We start from the raw sequence: 22,084 nt of genomic DNA, 5'->3' as shown, positions 1-22,084 counted from the left end.
AATCGTATTTTTATCTTTTCAACACATCTTCTTTGACTATTCTTCAATTAGAATTACAATATATAAATATATTAAATTTGTTTTTTAAAAAGAAATATCATTTTCTAGTTGACTATACTTCTTTATATCTTTTTTTTTTTCCTTTCTTCTTTTAAATATTAATGTCCATGTATTGTACTTAAAAACATATATTATTCAAAGAATACATAAAAAGTAATTTAAAAACAAGAATCATTCTTATTCAATGGATTGTTTCAATTAAACTTAAACAATAAAAAAAAAAACTAAGAATGATTATAATTCTTTAATCATTCTATTTATAATTCTAATTAACATTCATCTACAATAAAATTAACTTCCCTCCAATTTTTTTCATACTTCTTAAAATAATAATATTTTCTTTATTCATTATATAATACATTCATCACTTTTGTCTAATTATTGTTTTATTTCCTCTACAAATTATAAAGTTACTCATCCTCAGGACATTTAAAATTTAAATCATACAAAAAAAAAGGTTACTAAACTACTAATTTAATATTTTTAATACAGGTTCTTTTCATTTACTACTGGATTATATAATAAATCACAATTTAATTATACATAGCTTATTATTTATAATATACTATTTTGGTATTTTTTTGTTTCTATTGTCTCTTTAGTTATCCCTTATCATTCACTATTATTTTTTTTTATTATTATCATAGTCATTTTTTTACATAACCCCTCTTAATTAAGTTTCTATTATTTATATATATATAAATATATATATATATTTCTTATAATACCTTAAAAAAATAAAAATGAATGTTTTAAAAGCAAAAGAATTTAGAAAAAAAAAAAACCTTTGATTCATTCTTTCAATATGCACATTTTAACTTAATAAATAAAAAAAAAATTTTCTTATCAACAAAACTTTGACAAAGAATATTAGCAAGGTTTATTTCTGTTACTAATATAAATGATAAAACAAGTAACTGTTTTTTTATTACCTATTCTCAGGAAGAAAAATTCCACACCCTATCCAAGATTATTCTTTCTTAAATAATTTTCATTATAATATGTTGACCTTTTATTTAATATACTTTATTATATACTTATTTTATCAAGACAACCGGTTGATCTTATATATAATGATATATAAATTATATTAAATATTTTCTCATAAAAATTTTTACCTCAATAAACATTGTGTTTTTTGATAAAAAAATTATTATTATTATTATATTATCATTGTTACCCATTTATTGTTTTAGAATATATATAACAAAAAAAAAAGCTAATCATTAATACATCATTTTGGTGTTATATACCATTGTTAATGAATCTGTTGAAAAAAAAAAATTTTTTTTTCTACATTTCTTCCAATTAATTATCGTTAATTTTTAAGTGTATAATTTTATTTATTAACGTTTTTCTTAAAAGCAAAGTCCAAAGTTATATCTAGTATATAATATAATCATATTCTATTAAAATTGTAGATATTCACCAAAGTGCAAATTTTTTTTTTTTACCAATCATTTTGTTATTATTAGGTAAAACATTTTTTGACCGTTTTTTTTTTTTTTGTCAAATGTATTCTTATCATACATTTTCTAAACCTGTTTCAATTTATCAATTCCCATTATCTCCGCAATGTTTTCACTTACCCTAAATACTAGATTAAATAATAATAATAATTATTATTTATTTTTGTTATCAAAAGATACATTCCTTTTATAGCTATTTAAGGTTGTTTTGATTTTTATAAGCTTCATTTAACATATTTAATAAAACAATTTTTTTTTTATATATATATAACCACTTTTTATTCTTTTAAATATAATATGTATCATTTTTATTGTTTTTTTTTTAATGTTCTTAACTCATAAAATAAAAGTATAATGTGTATTTCTTTATTTTTAATTTCTTATCACATTTTTTTATTGTAATACTCTTTGAAATACCTTAATATTATATTATGATATTTTTTCCTCCTTTATTTATTTCTTACTTTTTTTTTTGCCTAATATTTTGTTCTCTCTATTATTCTCTTACACAATATTATTTAGTATAAGAACAAAAAATACTGTATTTTGTGTTCTTATCTCATCATTCTTCACTTAGTAGTTTATATTCTTATCAATACACCTCATCAAAAAGCGTCACAAGTTTTGCTTTTTGAAGATTTTTTTAATACTATTATAATTTTAAACAAAAGAATCATTTGATAGCTGATAATTATCTTACTAAACCTTTTATTATTATCATACACATTTTGTATAACGAAATTTGTGTCATTGTTACGTTTATCAAGTAACAAATTTATTCTTACATTTTTCAATACAATGTTTTTTTTTTTTTTTTTTAAAATTACTAATCATACATTATTACATAAGTATTATCATGACATTTTCTTTTCCAAAATTAGATCTTTTTTTTTAAATATATATTTTGTACCTTTATAAAAATGAATAAAAGAAATAACAATGAGTATCAAAAAAAATATTATAAAAATGTTTAAAAAATAGAAAAAAAAAATAAAAGAATTACTGCATGTTTTCTTTTTTATAAATAACTAATTTTTATTATAATATACAAGTTAAATATCTTTTTATTATTTTTTTTATTCTACCGTGTCCTGTACTTTACTCGTTAATTTTTAATTTTAAAATATATACTTTTTTAGTTAAAAAATTCTCACATTTTTATCATGTATAATTACTTTTAATGTGGTAAATTGAATTTATAATACACGATATTGTATAATTTATAAGTTATTGCCACCTTTTATTTTTATATATATATTTATCTATCATTTAACTATTGATATTTTACCTCAATACAATAATAATAAATAATCTTTTTTTTTATTTTGTATTTTAATATCTCTATTGTGTTATTAAAATGATTTCTCATTTACAAAATTCTATCTTCTTCTTAAATGTCAAACTTTTCTAGCCTAATATTTTTTTTTTTTTACATTAAATATGACAGATTAAATTTCCATTATTTTTTTTAATGATGAAACAATATAAATTGCTATTTTTTTTTTACTAGTATAATATTTTTTGTACAAAAATTATCTTTCTTTCTTTTTTTTTGTTAAAGTAAAATAAAAAAAAAGAAAAATCCTGATTATGATGGTTAAATATCTAAAGATAAAATGTATAATTTTTTTTATCTATCTCTTTTGTCATGTTTTGTTTTGATGAAAAAAAAAGTTTTATTAACAAATAATATTAATCTTTTAAAATAATATATATATATACGTATATATATATATTTTTTTTTAATATCCTTATTATTTAAAAGCAAAAATCACGCAACGGATGTAGTATTTTTGTTACCTTGTAATGTTACGACATCATGCTAATATCCTCCTAATTTATTCTTATATCATTAGATGTATCAAATAAGAATATTATTTTGTTAAATATTATATAATAATATTTTAAATTATTTTATATCTTCTTCTATATTTTTTTTTTCTACTTTTTTTTTTCTTTCTTAAATAAGGATATTAGTTGAAATCTTATATTTTATGTATATTTTTAGAAGGTTATTAAATATATCATTATCATTTTGTATGCAATTGATAAATAATAAGATTAAAGTTTATATTAATTACAATTCTATTATCAATGACAATAGTAATGAAGTGAGTTGTATCTCCATTTTATAGCTATATTTGTAAAAAGTTTTGATTAAATTTAATTCTTATCTTCATTAAGGGATATATTTTAACTTAGTAATAAATTTTATTTTTATTTATAATAGTATCATCAGGTTAAAAAGGGTTATTCTTGTATATGAAACTATCATATCCAATTAGCATTTTATTTTGTAATTTCTTTTTATTTAAGTTTGTTAAACTTTAAAATAAATGGCATTTAATTTACTGTTCTAATTAATTTATAATATTATTATTATTATTGTTATGGTCATTTTTATATTAAATACCTTATTAATAATTATTATTATTATTTACATATATACCAATGAATTTATTATTATTTTATACACTTTTATATTTTATATTATGAAATATATTATACATGTACCTTTCACCTGCGCTTAATGAACCACAATCTTCTTAATGAAATATATCAAAAAGAATACAAATTTTATTTATATAGAGATATAACATTACTATAAAAACTTACAACATCATTTTGTATTATTATATTGTAAAATTATATAATTTCTTCTTTTTTATTACAATATAGCTTAATTTTTTATTATCTTAACAGGTTTCTTTTATCTAAATTTCGGCATCTTCCTAATTATTTCATTTTATTAGTTATATACTTTAACAGCGACCAGTTAATTTATGGACCTTTCTTTTTATATTATATAAAGATTTATTAAAGTTTAATTATTTTTAAAAGTTTAACATCTAAATTAATCTTAAACATTTTATAATTATTATCCACTTTCTTAATCTTTTGAAGTATTGTTTTTCTTCAAAACAAACATCTTAAGATATGTTCTTCCCACCTATTAGTTAAAATATGTAACATATATATATATTCTTATTTATATATCTATATTCTCTTATTTATGATTAATATAAAAGCTAAACACTCTCTCTTTATTTTTTTTTTTCATCCAGAAGACACGCCTTTTTCCTTATTCTGGAGAATGTAAATTTAAAATTAATTATCCATTAACATTTTAATATAACAATAACTATACAGACACCTGTCTTATTTTTTTTTGTAGCAATTTTTTTTTTATACTGATAAGTAATATTATATATTTATATATCATAACAAATTTATATTTTTATCATTATTATTATTATAATTTATATCTTATTTTACTGTCAATTTAACATATTCTTTATTATCCTAAATCTAATTTCTTAATAAATATATTAAGTAAGTATTTTTATTACATTTTTAATATATAATTATCATATATTATGAATCTTATCATGTTCTTTTAAATAATAACAATAATAATAATTGTATATATTTAATATTTATCATAAATAGGTAATAAAGTATATGCTAAAATCTATTATCCTTTTTGTGGATTGCATGATATTTATACCTATATATATTTCTAATATTCGGTTCATTAATTAATTGAAACAACAATCACCTTAACTTTCATTTATCTCTCTTCCACTTAAGCAAATCTATTTTATTATTATTATTATTATATTAAAACAAACTATCCAAACCTATATTAGTTATTTTATTATTTGTATTACTATTATACCATATACACACTGATAATACAAGCATCTTTAACCTTGATTATTATTGTCTTTAATAAAGATACATCTACCTGTTTATTCTCCCATTTGAAGGTATAATTTTAGCTTTACTCCCCCCTTCAAAAGTTAAAAGCTTTATTTATAGAAGTTTTGTGTCTTAAAATTTATATGATACTTATTATTTTTATCATTACTTTTTCCTAGTACAAAATATAAAAAAAAAATTTTTTTTTCCCTTTATTTTTGTAATATATCTCACATTATATATATATATCACCTAAACTATAATAAATATAACATTTTATAAAAGTAATTATTAGAAAGTTTAACATTTATTATCTTTAAAAAAAAATATTGGTTTATATCTTTTATAGATTATAAAAATATATTTTAATAAGAGTAATATAAAAGTTTTTTTTTTTTATTTATTATAATTAATTGATAAAATAACCTAATCATTTTTAGTACATAACTATATTATAAGGTTACCAATCTCTTATCATATATTTATGTCTTCAAAAATCTTTGTTCTTCCTCTAATAATACTATTCACCTTATCAATGATAGGATCCTTTACCACGTAAATTTATATATATATAAATATATTATCAACAATAAATTTTCATTAAAAATGTACTTTTTATCAAAATCTCGATATGTAATTGGTTAATATATTTAAAAATGATAGTATTTATATATGGAAACAAAATATAATTGTTTAAACATTTTTGTTTTCCTCATTTTTATGATTTAGTTTTTCTTAAACAAGAAAAATATTTTTTTTTGTACTGTTATAAAGTATGTTTTTTTTTTATCTTATATATAAATATATATAAATACCTATACATTTATGGATTTTTCTTTAATTATTTTTTTTTTATAAATAACGAGATATGTTTTAGCACCTTATTTATGTTATTTCTATTAATATATTATGTATTTATATTATTATGTTATTCATTGAATATATATATGTGTATATATTTTTATATCATTTCAGATCTCTATTTGTATCTCTAAAAAGGATATAATATAAATAAATTTATATCTTGGTTTCAAATTAATTACTTATTACTTACTTTCAAATCTCTCACTTTCTCCAGATTTGGGAGAATTTTATTTTTATACCAATACGGAAGAATTATTACTTTCTTTATTATTATTCTCTAAATTTTGGGTTTAATAAGAAAAAAAAATAATATTATAAGGAAAAGACAAAAGTTTTGTGATATTTGTTTGCCATCCAAAAAAAAAAAATAATTTTTTTTTCTTTTTATAATAAAGATAATTAGGAATATATCTTTGGCAAAGTTTATTTTAATATTTATTAAAAAAAACAGAAGCTATATAATTAATATTATTATTATACGAACATATGGCTTTAGAATCAATGGCTGTGAGTGTTATGAAACAAGAATCATCACCTGGTTTAAAACTTGATGATGAGGTATATGATCATGAGATGACATTAGAAGATGATTCACATTCAGATTTTGATAATAAATCACCTACACTTAATTGTAATTTTAATTCACATGTTAAAAGGCCAATGAATGCATTTATGGTATGGTCTAGGGGACAAAGACGTAAGATGGCTCAGGAGAATCCAAAGATGCACAATAGTGAGATATCTAAAAGATTAGGTGCTGAGTGGAAAAATTTAGGTGAAATTGAGAAACGACCTTTTATTGATGAAGCAAAAAGGTTAAGAGCATTACATATGAAGGAACATCCAGATTATAAATATAGACCAAGAAGAAAACCAAAAAATGTTTCTACAAATTCTTCACCAACACTTATTAATCATCCATCAAATATGTCTGTTCAATCACTACCACGTATGGGAGGTAATCAACCTTCAGTATTAGGAAATATTAATTCTATATCTCCATTTGGAACTTTTGGCAATCCACAATTACCTTTGAATCCTATACTTACTACACAACTTCTTAACCATCTATCTGATCTCAGTAAATTGTCGTCTGGAGGCAATCACCATCAACCACAACAACCACATCATTTACAACAAAATCAAATATCAGCAGCAACAGCAGCAGCATTGTCATTTGAAGCAATGCAACGATCTTTACTTCATCATATGACATTATCACAATTTCAACAGATGCCACCAATTCCAACTATAAAAGGAAATCAGGTCGCGACAAGTTCTTCAACAACCAACACCACAAGTCCAACCAGTGATATGGAGAATATTGTTTCTGATACAAATTCATCCTCTCCAATGAACAACAATAATAATAATAATAATACAGCTTCTTTATTTCTAAATTCTATCGGTGTTTCTCCAGCAGCATTTATGCATTCCTTAACTACAGCTCCACATAATTTAAATATGTAAACAATGAATAATCCTGCTTCTCAAGTTACTTTTTTTGTACACTTCAATTGTTTTTGTTTTCATTATATTAATATCTTTTCATTTTATTATTATTATTATTATTATTATTCTTTGGAGAATTGTATAATCTTTTTGTCGTTCTTTTTTTTTTTATCTCTTTACTCTACAAAAGATCATTAGACAAAAAAATAAAAAAAAAAACGATAAAGAAAGGCTTGTTATAACATTTTTTTTTCTCTCTTCTTCTCCAGGTTTTTTTTTTTCTATTATGAAAACTAGAATTTTTTTACATATTTTTTTTCTTTATTACATTTACATATACAGATAAAAGATAGAAAAATAAATAATAGAAATATGTAATATAATTCCATTGAAAAAAGATTAGTCATTATTATTAATACTTTTTTTTTGTCCCATAAATTTTTTTTTTTATCTACAATTTAATATTATTATTATTTTTGTATTTTTTTTATTCTTCTTCTTCTTTTTTTTTTGTATAAAAATTCAAATTGATCTTTATTTTTATTAATAAAAAATTATATTAAATAAAAAAAAATTTTTTTTTAATTTGTGTTGTTTTTGTTTATTGGTATGGGTGTGTGTGTTTGTGTTTTAAGAAACAAAATATTTACATAGGTAAGTGTTTCATTACCGTAACCTTTTGAAAAGAGAAATATGCTTGTTTTATATTTCTTATAATTAATTATTTAAAATAATTATATTAAATTTAATTTTAAAATAAAGAATGGATAAACATTTATGTGATACAAAAAGTTTTAAATATTGTAAGAAGAGACAAGAAAAAAAAATTAAATTAATCAAATTGTTATATATTGTTGATTTATACACAATTGACAGTTGTTTGGATTGTAATTAATTATTTTTGAAGAGTTAAGAAATTTTTTTTTATTAATAGGTATAATATTATATAATTTATTAAGTTATATTTTATTAGTATAAAAAAATTATGAAATCTTAATTTTTTTTAAAAATTAACATATAAATGAAATATATTTTTTTTACATGATAAGAAGTGAGTCTAGACTTTGTATAGTAAATTAAATGCAAACTTTTTTTTTTGATTATAATAATATAAAAGATGCATCATAAGGAAAATTTTTCAATAATATTATAAATAATCATATCAAATTTAGATATATATTTGTATTTTTATTATTTATTATAAAAATAATTCTATGAAATTTTATAACCTTTCTTGACCATTTTCTTATCAAAATTTTTATTAACATTAACTTGTAAATTGATGTAATAAAATTTATACATTTCCGATATTATTGCAAAAATTGATAAAAAAAAATAATGAAATAATTGAAAAACAAATTTTTACCATTTTATTGTTTTAAAAAGTTTCGTGGAAATATTTTAATGATAAGATTATAACTTTAACCTTTTAATAAGGTTCTTTGTTATATATTTTTTTAAATTATTTCTATATCTTTTTAATAATTATATTTCTTTTTGCAATATTAAAGGGTAACTTATATATATATATATATATATATGTTTGTTATAAAATATTATATAAAATAAAAATTTATTTTACTCAGTTATATTTTAATAGTATATAAATATTATTTAACTTTATCTAATATAGTGATTTATTTTTAAAATAATGGTTATAAAATAATTAAATATATAACATATTTAGTGTGGTATATAAATTTATTAAAAGTATATCATTAATATTAATGAAATGTAATAAATTTTTAAGTAAAATAAATCAAAAAAAAAGGTAATTAAATTTAAAGAATTATTATTTTATTTGATTATTTATATTTATTAATATTATATAATAAATTATATTAAATATGCATTTTAAAAAAAAATAATTTTTTTTTACTATTTTAATTTTTAAAATAAGTTATACAAAACATCAAATGTTAGATACCGTTTATTTAAAAAAGAAATCTTTTTATTTGATAAAAAAATTTTCATATCTTAAAGGTATAAAATAATTAACATTTTTAATAACACCTCATTAAATATGTACTTAAAAGTATGAATTTATAATGGAATAAGTTGTCATCCATCTAAATAAAGGCAAAAGGAAAACGGTATGATTATAAAGAAAATATATTTATATATCCGTAGGGTCCCATCAAAGAGACAATCAACATTTTTCATTTTTCACAGGTATATAATTATAAAGAATCTAATTATGTAATTTAAAAATAATCACATCGTTAAATTAATATGTTAATTAATACTTTCTCTCCCTCTTTTTCTTATTTTTTTAACATGAGTGAATGATATAATACATTTATTCTGGTAAATTAAGATTTATTCATTGATAATGTAATTTTGAAAAATAATAAATTTTATTCATATTTATTCTCTTCTTTACCTTAGCGCGACACCACAACTATTATGATTATAACTATTTATGATGTAAAGGGAAAAATTTTTACCTGATAATATTTTTTTAAAAGATTATTTTAGGGACTATAAAATTTTTATTGATAATGTGTAATCATAATATAATACATAAGACAATGATAAAATATTGTTATTTTAATGTATTATGTTATTTAAAAGTCATGAAATTTATTTTATTAATCATTTTATATACCTTTTGTTTTTTTTTAAAATAAAAAAAAAATTTTTTTTTCTTCATAAAAAAAATAAACAAATAAATTTGAGTTTGTTTTTAATATGATTTATGAAGTGTATAATCTTCCTCATCAACATAGTAGTTTTTTTTTTATGTTGCCGTTAAAAGTTAACCTATATTGAAAAAAAAAGATATATATCTTTTGTTAAAAGTTATGTTTATATCATTTCAAGAGTGTAATTAATTGTATAAAAGTTTAGTAATATGTTGTGAAGATGATTTTATTTACAAAACAATGAATTACCGTTGTTTATTTTTATGATTATCTAAAAAAAGATACAAAAATAAACATTATATGGAGGGGAGCGGCATGACAGTTAAAGGTGAAAAGAATTCATATATTTTCAATTAGATAATGAAGAGTTAAATGTTAGAAAATATGTTTATTATATTTAATTTAACTCTGCCAGTTTAAACACTTCACATTACTGTGTAATATCCTTTATTCTTGATACATGGAGTGAAGATAAGAAGAAGTGTGCCGAGATTTTTTTTTAAGGTAAATTAATAATAATCAAGTGGAGTCATACTTTGTTAGTTCAATCTATTTCTTTACAATTACGTAAATGTTTAAACTTATTATAATTAAATATTCTTTATTGAATTTTAAACTATAAATAAGGGAACATAGTTGTAATAAAAAAAATATATATTAAATAAAAAAATTATCGTGAAGCAGATTTTATTTATTTTTAATGAAATATATTTGACACATGTAAACATTATTCTCGTATTTAAAAATATATAATAAAATTATATCTTTTAATTGTGAGATCAATAAAAGAAAAATAGGTATATAATAAAATATTTTATAATTGAAATATTCTCTCAATATTAATTAACAAAGGTCTCATTCTTCTTGTTTAACATTTCATGTATTGTCACATTTTCCATCCTCTCCTAAACAATGTTATGAAAAAAAATATTATTAATCGTCAATGACTTGAACGGTTGTTGGCTTCATTGAACATATGTTTATTCTTTTAGATTATAGAAAAAAAATTTTTTTTTTATTACACAAAAATCTCCATTAATAACTACTAAAAATCCCATTGATCGCAGCAAACATATATTTGAAATGATTTCGATTATAAATTTTATACAAATTATTTTTTTTTTAATTAATTGATATTGTATGTGATGTCGTTTATAGGTATATGTAATGTTTTGATTGAAATAAAAGATAATGATAAGATTAAAAAAAATTATTTCAATTATATCTATTTATTTTCCAAATCTGAAAAATAATTAATATAAATTACATTAGTATGACAAATTTTTTTTTTACCTTAATCTATCAGCATCATTAAGATGTTGAATGATGGCATTCAAGTTAGGTGATCTTTTACCATGTTGAAAATAATAATTTAAATTTTCATAATCATCATTTCTTTTACCAAAATCATTATAATGAACTAAATTTGGTATTAAAGAATTTGATCTTTTACCAACTTCATTATACTCAGCAACATTTTTTATTATTGAACTTAATCTTTTACCAACAGAATCATAATAATATGTATCACTATCATAAAATGGATAATAGGATCTTTTTCCAGCACTTTCATATATTGGTATTACCTGGTTATAAGATGTTCTTTTACCTAATTCATGAAATTTTTCAATCTCATTAAGGTATGGTGAGTTACGTTTTCCAAATTTTTCAAATTCAATAATATGTGGAATATGTTCACTATTCCTTTTACCAACATTTTCATACTCACCAATTTCTGATAACATTGGACGTTTACCTAAATTATAGAGATGTGTTATATCTCTAACATCTCCACGATATCTCTTAGTCAATGGATTATATTTTTTTAGTAAATTATCATAATAATTACTTTTTTTACCAACTTCATTAAATTTAGTCAATTCAGGTAAAAAGTTATCAGAACGTTTCCCTAAATTTGAATACTCCCCAAGTTCCATTATATATTTACTTGATCTCTTATTAATATTATCATTATCATTTCTCTTACCAACTTCTGTTAATTTATAAACATGTGGTAACATTGTAACATCAAAACCATTTCTTTTACCATATCTCATTCTTTCAGCGGATCCTAATTGTGAAGTGATTGCTGCAAAATCTAATGGTGACTTTTTAATAGCTGTGAAACTAAAAATATAAATTTAATTATTATATTATTTTTTATGATATCATATATATATATATATGTATATGTATATATTTAAATATACTGTATATCATTATTATAAAATATATTTGTTAAAAATTCTTTTACATTAATTTAATAAAAATAATTTATCTATAAGTTTAATTTAAAATAATTACTTCTTCTTCTTTTTTTTTTAAGAAATATAACAAATAATGATAATTATTTTAAATTAATAAGAATTAACAATTTCTTTTGTTTATATATATAATAAAAGTATAATTATATGTTGGATTACGTCACATAAATATAATCATTTTATTTTTGTATTAAAAAATAATAACCTTTATTTTTGTGAAACTTACTAATTATCATTATTAATACCATTGGTATTTACGGTGATTAATGATAGGATAAAGATTAATCTACAGATCTTTCTTATATCACAATAGTTGATAGTCATGTTTAATCCTCCAAATTTGAAACTGAAAAAAACTTTTTAATTAATTAACTAATTAATTAATTATTTCAGAAAAAAAGTACAGAAAAATAATATTAATGTATGTATAAATATATAATAATATTGTTATTAAAAATTTTAAGATAAAAATGTTAAAATATCAAAAATTGTTCCAAACAAAAATCTATTTATATTATCAGTTGATATTTTAACATGAGTGTCTATATTACTCAGGGGTATAATTAAAATTTGAAGATTATATATTAAAATATAATTTTAATACTACAAAAGTTTAATTAATTAATTCAAATTTAAATACCAAAAAATGTTACAATAAATGAATATATATTTTATAGATTAATATAGAGTTGTATATTTAAACTTTAATATTTTATAAATGAATGTTTTATGTGATATGGTGAAAAGTTAGTAAAATGAATAAAAATATATATATATTAGAAAAAAAAAGAGGAGGAGGATAGTATAGTAATTAATTTTTTGGTACTGTAATTGATATTAAGAAATAAATATATATTTTAATTCTCCAAAATAATAATTTTTTTTTTCTTAATAAATAATATATAAATATACTCTTTTTAATATAAAGAAATTAAATAACAAAAATAAATTTTTTCCTTATATTTTCAATATATATATATGAATGATGTAGGGTTATAATTAATAGTATATCAATCTCATCATATATTTCTTAAAAAAGTAAATTATTTAAAGTTAAAATAAATGTAGTAATAAAAAAAAAATTTATTCTTTTTTAATAACAATTTTTATTATATAAATTATATACGTCAATTAAAATTTGTAATATTTTAAAATTTAGACCAAAAAAAAAATAAATAAGAAAAAAATTAATAATATATTTTGTTGGGAATATTTTAATTAGTTTACACCTAAATTTAAAAAAGTAACAATTTTAAAGGAAAATAATTTTAGTAAAAATAAATTATATTTTAGTTAGAAAAAAAAAAAAGATCTTTTATTTTTGAAAATAAAGCTTAAAGGAAATATATTATTAAGATATACTTCTTCTTTGGTTTCTTAATTATACTCACACTTTTTAAAGAAAATAATTTTAAATTATAAATATTTAGATGTATTTTATTTAATGGTAAGTAAACTTTTTTTTACCCTTTAATGGAATCTTTTTTCTTAAAAATTCTATAGAAATTTTGTAGAATGTATGAATTTTTGGTAAATTTTTTATTATTTATAATAAAGAATTTTAGTAATTTTTAATAGGTTACTTTCTTATTAAAAAATTTGTATTTAAAAATAATTAAAAATAAATAAGATGATAGTTATATACATATAAATATATATGATGTATAAATCTTTAGTTTTTGAGTTTCTTTGATAAAAGAGAAAAGACCATTATAAGGCTTTTTAGAATGACCATTAACTTACAAAAAGGATTCTTATTAATAGAATCTATGAATGACTATTTTATAACTTTTAATTTTTGTCTTTTTAGAATAAATAAAAAAAAGTACTTTTTAATAAATGAGTACTATATTAAAAATTTTCTTATAAATAATTTTTTTATACTAAATGTTACAACAAAAAAAAATAATAAAGACTTGTTTTATACTATTTTAATCTTTTGTGTTATAAAAATTGGTTTCTAAATGTACTACCTAATTATACGTTATGAATAAAAAAAAAAAAAGAAGAGGAAATACATAATTTTAGAAATTTACATAATTTTAAAAATTTGAAATAAAATGAAAAATTAATTATATTGTATGAAGTTTAAACTTTTATCACGTTTTAAAATTGAATAAGGAAGGTACTCTTGAAAATAATAACATAAAAAATATATATACGTTTTTTGATATTTAAAATAATAACTATTGAAGAAAATATAAAATGTTATATAATTTGTTGTGAATAATATAACAAATGTAAATATATCTATGAATAATGATATTATTGTTTTTTTGATAATTATATATATTTTGGATAAAATTACAATTATAAGGTAGGATAATTTACCTTATATACGTGGGATGTTTTATAAATTTTCATATCATGATTTGACAGTAAAAATAAATACATTAAAAGTTAGTTTGTCTTTAGTGAAAAATATTTTGATACTAATAATAAAAAAAAAGATAACTAAATATATATATATACATATATGTGAAAATAATTATCAGTATCCTGAAAAATTACTATTAATTAACTTTATTTAATAAGAAAAAATTTTACTTCTTGAGAATTATTGTTCCATTATAAGGTAATATTTAATATGTTAAATAGAAAAATTTAATGAGAATATACTTGTTACAATAAAAGTTAGAAAAAAAAAATAATACATGGCATGATCAAGTATAATTTTATAAAAAAATTTATCAGAAAATTTATCTATACATGAGAATAATTAATAAAAATGACAATTAGTTTTAATATTCATATAAAAATGAATGACGTGATACCTTTCAGTGGCATACTTTTTTTAATTTACTCATTTACTTTCATAAAAATACAAATAAATATTTATTTTCTTAATTTAAAATGTTAAACAAATTTATTGTTTTTTTTTATATATAGTTATTTTATATTACATTTAAAAATTATAAAAAAAAAAGAATGCTCTTTAGTTAATTCTTAACAATAAGGAATAAAATTTTTTTTAAGTGTTTAAAAATTAAATGTAAGTGTCTTTGTGCATTAATATTTAAAAAAAATTAGAAGCATTAATAGTAAAAATTGAAGAGAGATAAATATTTAAATATATCCATATACAATATACTGATATTTTCCTCCCCCAATCTAACTAATGATAAATAAATAAAAGAGGGTAATAAATAATTTTACTTACTAAGATAATTTTTAAAAAAATTAGTATTTTAAAATACACTTATTATCAGGATAAGGATAAAATTTTGTAATAGTTTGTATTTAAGAAAACAAAAATCATTTTATTGTAACTTTTTAAAAATAGTTTAATGTACTTATTAAAATATTGAAATATTGGTTAAAAATTAACATAATTTTAAGTTCAAAAATATTTTTTTAATGATGAAATAAAAATATTAAACATAAAATATTTTATTTATAGTAATAATTTTATTTTCAATATAAAAGTAAGTGATTTTTAAAAAAAAAAGTATGCAATAAAAATGGAAAAAAAAGTTATTTTTATAAAAATAAAAAAATACATGTGATAATTAATTATAATTATCAATAATTTGAAAGAAGATAAACATATATTTATATAAGATTTGGGTAAAAAAAAATTATTTATATTTTTGTATTAACTCAACCTTTTATTTTAAGAATATTTATAAGAAAAAAAATTTATATATATAAATCACACTATAGTAAACAACAATATGATAACACTAAATATAATGACAAATTTTTTTTAGATTGCCAATTTTTCTGTTGTATCAATAGAATTTCAATTTATATCATATTTTATTTTTTATTACAGCTTTAGGAGAAGGAGAGGATGATGGACTTACGTAAAAATGCAGTAAAATTGCCCTCATAAACAATTCAAATTTAGAGAATTATAATATAATTACTTTTTGTACTATAATGTTATTTATTAACTTAGGTATTTTTAAAACCGTGGAAAAAAAACTATGCTTTTTTTAAAAAAAAAAGAACAGCAAAACAATAATAATAAGTATTTTTAAAAGTTTTAATATAAATTTATATGTGTATTTTTCTAATAAAAATGGGTAAAAAAAAATTTATCTTTAAAAATATATAGATAATAAAATAAAATAAAAAGATTTGACAATTATATAGACTAGAATTATTATTTTTAATATTATTATTATATTTGTTTTATAATAATAATTATCTAAAAAAAATTAAAGGTTTATTTTTCAACCTAACAAAGAAATAAAATGATATCCCACAGTAAAATTGTATAAACTTAAAATAATGATAAAACATTAAAAAGATTTTAACCACTTAAAAAGGTACAAATAATAGTATAACAAAAATAATTTTTTTGAAGCTAAATATATATATATATATATAAATACTTCAAAATATTCTTTTTTTTTAATTGTTTAGAGAATTAGAAATAAATAGATATATAGATTTATTGTTTAAATGTATAAAAAAAAAATACTCCTCGATACTATATATAAATATATATCCTATATTTTAAGCTTCTAATGATGTCACTGTCTTTTGTTAACTTTTTATTCTATGGGAATATTTTTACATTGGTTTGGGAGTTATATATGATTACGATTACACTACACTTTGATAAGACATCCTCCGTTTTAATAATTTTTTTTTTAAATTCTGTAAAATATTAAATTTTCAAATATGTCAACTTTTATAATAAATATAATAGTTTTTTTTTTTATTTTCTTGAGCTAGTTAATTTACTTTATCCTAAACAATATGCTATTGATTGTATTCATGGATTATTAACAATTTATATATTTTTTTTTAAATTCCCTTATTTAATTGCTTTAAAACAACAGCTAAAGAAAATATTTTCTGAATTAAATATGTTAAAATATTACATATATCATATATAAATATTTATATCTAAAAAAAAAATTAATTATTTTATTGTAAATGAACAAAATATACAATGTAATTTATATAGACATAAAAATATAATATTTATTCTGGAGCAGAATGGTCCTGTTTCTTTAATATCAAACTCCATGATACACTGTAATTGAAATGTTAAAAAGAAACTATTTAATATTTCTGATGATATAATAACTTACTTTTTTAATAATTCATTATACATCTCATTACTTATAATTGTTAATGTTACTGTTTGCTCAGCTTCATCAAGAATTTTTTTCATTTGTGGACTCTATAAAAATATAATTAGAAGGAAAAAAAAAATTATATTTTTGAATATTTTATTTTTTTTTAACGTACTTTAAATCCAATTACATTTTGCCCATTAACTTCAAGAATTCTTTGGTTTATTAGTAATCCATTACGAGATGCAGATGTACTTTTAATAATATGGGTGATCTTATTATCAGCATAGGCAAATCCCAAGGAACCAACATTATTTTTATGTAAAGTAATTGTCCTCTCAAATGGTCTATCTCTTATGACAAGATCTAATGTCTGTTCATCTTTAGATGAATTTAATAAGTCCATTGCCTCATTTTCTGATAATCCTAGTAATTCAATACCATTAATTTCTAAAATTTGATCACCAAAACGTATACCACCAATTGATGCGGGAGAGTCTTCAGCAACAAATTGTACAAACATCCCCATATTAATACATCTTAATCTTATACCAACTCTACCATTTTTTTCTTTATATAATGTTGTCGTCCTAACACCATGATGGACAACAGACTTAGATAAGGAACTTGATAACATACTAACTGGTGCCACCATTAATGCTCCATTTGGTAGTTGTTCAGTTACATCACTATGTATACCACCATTACTTTGGATTACTCTTCTATCATCATTATTCCATGAAATAATAGTTTGTTCAGGATTATTTCTTGGTATTGTTGTAATGTCCTCACCACACATATCAGTATTAAATTTTGAAGCATCAAATTGCATCAAATTTTCATTACAATGCCTACCCAATTCTTTTTTTCTACCCTTATCATCATTACCAATAGCTTCATATATTGGTACATTTGTTATATTATTACTTACATTTTGTGAATCACGAGCATAATAATATGCTGGAGCAGTTGGAAGTGGGTGTGATGGATGTCTGTGAGACTTAAATTAAAAAATAAAAAAGAATATAAAAAAAAAGTAAATAAATAAAAGTTATATATGTAAATGTATAAAAATTTACCATGAATATGAATGATAAAAAATTTTTATAGAAAAAAAAAATTAAATAATTATATCAACTTATTCAATTATAAATTTAAAAAAAAAAAAAATTAATTAAAAAAGATATATTTAAATTTATTACTTTCTAAGATATGTTTAAAAAAATATTAATAAAAAAAAAGAACTTACCACAATATACTGATCCACTGTCATATCCTCAAGGGATGGGTAAAATACTGACATCTTTTCAAAATTTTTTTTTTATAAAAATTTTTTTTTTCTTAAATAAATTTAATTATAAATGTATCTATAAAAATTTACAATTATAATAAAATATTAAATATTTTTATTTCTTTATAATAAGAAAGTATGTAGATTAAAAAGAAATAAATTAAGAAATAAACATAAAATTTCTTTTAACTACATTTTTAACTTGACTATAAATAGAGGTCTCCTGGTATGATGATAATAATATGGGGTATTAAATGTATTGGAAATTAAAGAATAAACTGATAAAATATAAATTTTCATTATCAATAAATAAGCATAAAAGTTCATATTTCATTGTTATCTTGAGAACGATAAATATTAATATATTTAAATAGAAAAAAAAAATGTTAAAAATTATATCAATCAAATGAAATCAATATAATAACCTTTAAATGGAAGAAAATAAAAAAAAATTGATGAAAATAAAGAGATGATTTTATATTGAAAGTCAATTTTGTTATGTTAATATTTCAATATATAAGATATTAACCTTGATGATATTTTAACCTGTTATAACACTATCAATGTTTTAATATTTTCTGTTAAAGTATATAATAAATGAATATTACATTATCTAATGTGAATCTCCATTAGTTTTTTTTAATAAAAAAAGAAATTAAAATAACTTTTATTCAATTATATTTATTGGTATTTTTTTTTAGTTTCATGACTCATCATATATATTTATTTTATCATAATTAATACTTATATTATTTTAACCTTATACATAAACAAAATTAAACAATAAAAAAAATGTTATTCTTTATACAGACACATATACAAAATAAAAATAAGTATAAATAAATGATAAAATCAAGAATATTGATTATTGTAATAATATCATTTATCATATGTGTATTGAATACACTAAGAAAAATAATATAATTATATAAAAATACCAGATAAAAAAAAACATTATATATATTTAAAAATATCCATTATAATAATATTTCTTCGTAACATACAAAAAAAAAAATATACAAATTATTTTTAGACAATATATACCAGAAAAAAATGTCATTGATTTCCAAAACGGTTTAAACATTTTTTGTATCTTTGAAAGGCATCCTCAATAAAATATTTATATTAAATACAAAAAACTGTCAATTTGATGGTATGTAAAAAAAAGGTTGAGATCAAAGTATTTTACTTTTCTCCTTACCATTAAAATTAATCATTTTTTGATAGTAAAAAAAAAGACATAGATAACCAATGCAATTTGATAATAGTAATTACAAACATATTTGAAACTTAGTACCAATTGAAAAATATTAATTTAAAAAAAAAATTTTTTTTTTCTCTTTTTTCCTCCAAATATATAAATGTATTGTTTAGACAAAAATATTTGTATATCATTTAAAAAAAAATTTTTTTTTCTCCCGATTATTAGTTTAACCTTCAAATATTTTTCATTCTCCCATAAATTTAAACAATTTTTGGTTTCTTTTTTATATCTAATTTAGTGCGAAGAATGCTGAAAAAGATAAAAGAAAAAAAAAACAAAATTATATAAGAAAATAATTAATTATAATATAAAGGACATTTTAATTAGTTAAACTTACTGATTAATACTACTTCTACTTGGAGCATTCTCCCGACTACATATACCATCAGCAATTAATTGTTCACGTATCTCACTTTGCCTTGTCATACCAAGTCTAAATCTGTAATCACGTATAGCTATGACTAATGGTGACTCCACACGCCCTTCTTTAGCATCTTTGGGACGGACGGAGCCTGTTAGGCGAAATCTATTTAATATTTTTGATACACATGAATGTGTAACACATAATTTTTTTGAGATATCACATATTTTCCAACCATTTTGATATAAAGCAACAATTTGTTCTCTTTCACCCATCGATAATGGTAATCCTGGTGAGTATGTTCTTCCTAATTGATTAGTACCAGAGGATCTTCCTTGATTTGATGGTGGAGTACAATTTGTTGTTGTTGTTGTTGTTGATGTTGATGATGATGATGATGATGATGTTGTCTGTTGTGATTGTGGTGGTGATGATGATGAACTACTAGTTGTAATAAAATTTGTATTATTTATTTGTGTATTATTAGATATTTTTCCTCCTCTTATCATATTATCATTACAATTCATAATCATTCCACCATTAATTGGATGATGAGGATTATGATGTTGTTGGTGGATATTATTTTGTTTTAACATGTAATTATTACCAATCAAACCATTTCCCATAATAGTACCTTGTTGAAGTGGATGATGTAATGATGAATTTTGAGATATATTTGGATATCCATTTGTATATATATCATCTCTTTGTACCATATTTGAAGTTATCGTCATTGGAGCTGGATAATTATAATAATTATACTCAACATTCTCACCCATAATACTTTGAGGTGATGATGATAAATTTGGTGATGATCTATCTGATTGTGCTTCATCCCCTGAACATGACATTGTTGATGTTGTATAATTTGTTGGAGCATAATACATTTTTCCACCAGAATACATATAACCAGATGATGGATATGAATAATTTGGAGGGTAATCAGTCTTAAAAAAAAATATTATTAATAAAAAATTAAATTATTTATCTTTTAATATTAAACATACATTTAACCAAGCATAAAAATCCCGTTCCAATGTCTCTGGAGTTGAAGTATCAATAAGATAATTATTTTGATCTTGTAAACATTCAGTCATCCTCATATGTCTAATTTTTTCTTATTAACAAAAATTAAAAAAATTTATATAATAATAAAATATAGAAATATTTTTTTAGCTTAATTGTAGATAATTTTTTTATTTCTAAAAAAAAATAAAGAATTATTTTTTCTTATAATGATAAGATATTTTATAAGAAATTATTTTACCAGAATCAAAGTACATGAAATGGTTATTATTTATAGTAAATGAAATGGTTCAAGCAATTCCTACAACTTAAATATTCCTTCAAACAACAAAGAAGAGGTAAGTAGCATGTTAAATTAAATTTGATTATTTTTTTTATATTAACTTTGTAATTGGTAAGTAATTTTGTTGTTCAAAAAGAAACAAAATAGAAGTGTATAGATTTTTGATCGGGAAACTACAACTAAATTATGAAGAGGGAATAAAAAAAAAAGGTTTAACTGAAAAAAAAAAGTGTATATAGCAGGTTTTTTTTTTTTATAATTTAACATCCTCAAATATTTGATCAAAAAACAAAAATATAATAATAATGAATTTTTATAAAGGAAATGTCTATACATATATAAGGGTGTTTATTTTTGAGGAAGAGGTAAA

The 22,084-nt window shown here is 19.3% G+C and overlaps 4 protein-coding genes across 4 annotated transcripts; 1 reads left to right on the top strand and 3 right to left on the bottom strand.

The window, feature by feature from the left end:
- Window positions 1-6,581: 6,581 nt before the first annotated feature.
- Window positions 6,582-7,565, top strand: SRAE_1000102100 (SoxNeuro; the record flags this gene model as incomplete). The annotated part of the gene is made up of 1 exon (XM_024647924.1): window positions 6,582-7,565. The coding sequence occupies one exon, from the start codon at window positions 6,582-6,584 to the stop codon at window positions 7,563-7,565; it is 984 nt and encodes a 327-aa protein (XP_024501953.1).
- Window positions 7,566-11,421: 3,856 nt separating this feature from the next.
- On the bottom strand, window positions 11,422-12,780 carry SRAE_1000102000 (Hypothetical protein; the record flags this gene model as incomplete). Its single annotated transcript, XM_024647923.1, has 3 exons — window positions 11,422-11,434; window positions 11,486-12,319; window positions 12,683-12,780. 3 exons carry the CDS (start codon window positions 12,778-12,780, stop codon window positions 11,422-11,424), a joined length of 945 nt encoding a protein of 314 aa, XP_024501952.1.
- A 4,614-nt stretch (window positions 12,781-17,394) lies between these two features.
- On the bottom strand, window positions 17,395-18,792 carry SRAE_1000101900 (PDZ domain-containing protein; the record flags this gene model as incomplete). Its single annotated transcript, XM_024647922.1, has 4 exons — window positions 17,395-17,446; window positions 17,505-17,596; window positions 17,665-18,489; window positions 18,739-18,792. 4 exons carry the CDS (start codon window positions 18,790-18,792, stop codon window positions 17,395-17,397), a joined length of 1,023 nt encoding a protein of 340 aa, XP_024501951.1.
- A 1,452-nt stretch (window positions 18,793-20,244) lies between these two features.
- Window positions 20,245-21,508, bottom strand: SRAE_1000101800 (Paired domain and Homeodomain-like and Winged helix-turn-helix DNA-binding domain-containing protein; the record flags this gene model as incomplete). The annotated part of the gene is made up of 3 exons (XM_024647921.1): window positions 20,245-20,293; window positions 20,382-21,352; window positions 21,413-21,508. The coding sequence occupies 3 exons, from the start codon at window positions 21,506-21,508 to the stop codon at window positions 20,245-20,247; spliced, it is 1,116 nt and encodes a 371-aa protein (XP_024501950.1).
- Window positions 21,509-22,084: the final 576 nt, after the last annotated feature.

The sequence above is a fragment of the Strongyloides ratti genome, assembly GCF_001040885.1.
Source record: "Strongyloides ratti genome assembly S_ratti_ED321, chromosome : 1".
Taxonomy (NCBI): Eukaryota; Metazoa; Nematoda; class Chromadorea; order Rhabditida; family Strongyloididae; genus Strongyloides; species Strongyloides ratti.
Note: the sequence above shows the minus strand (reverse complement) of the source record. Positions and strands in the feature narration are given on the sequence as shown.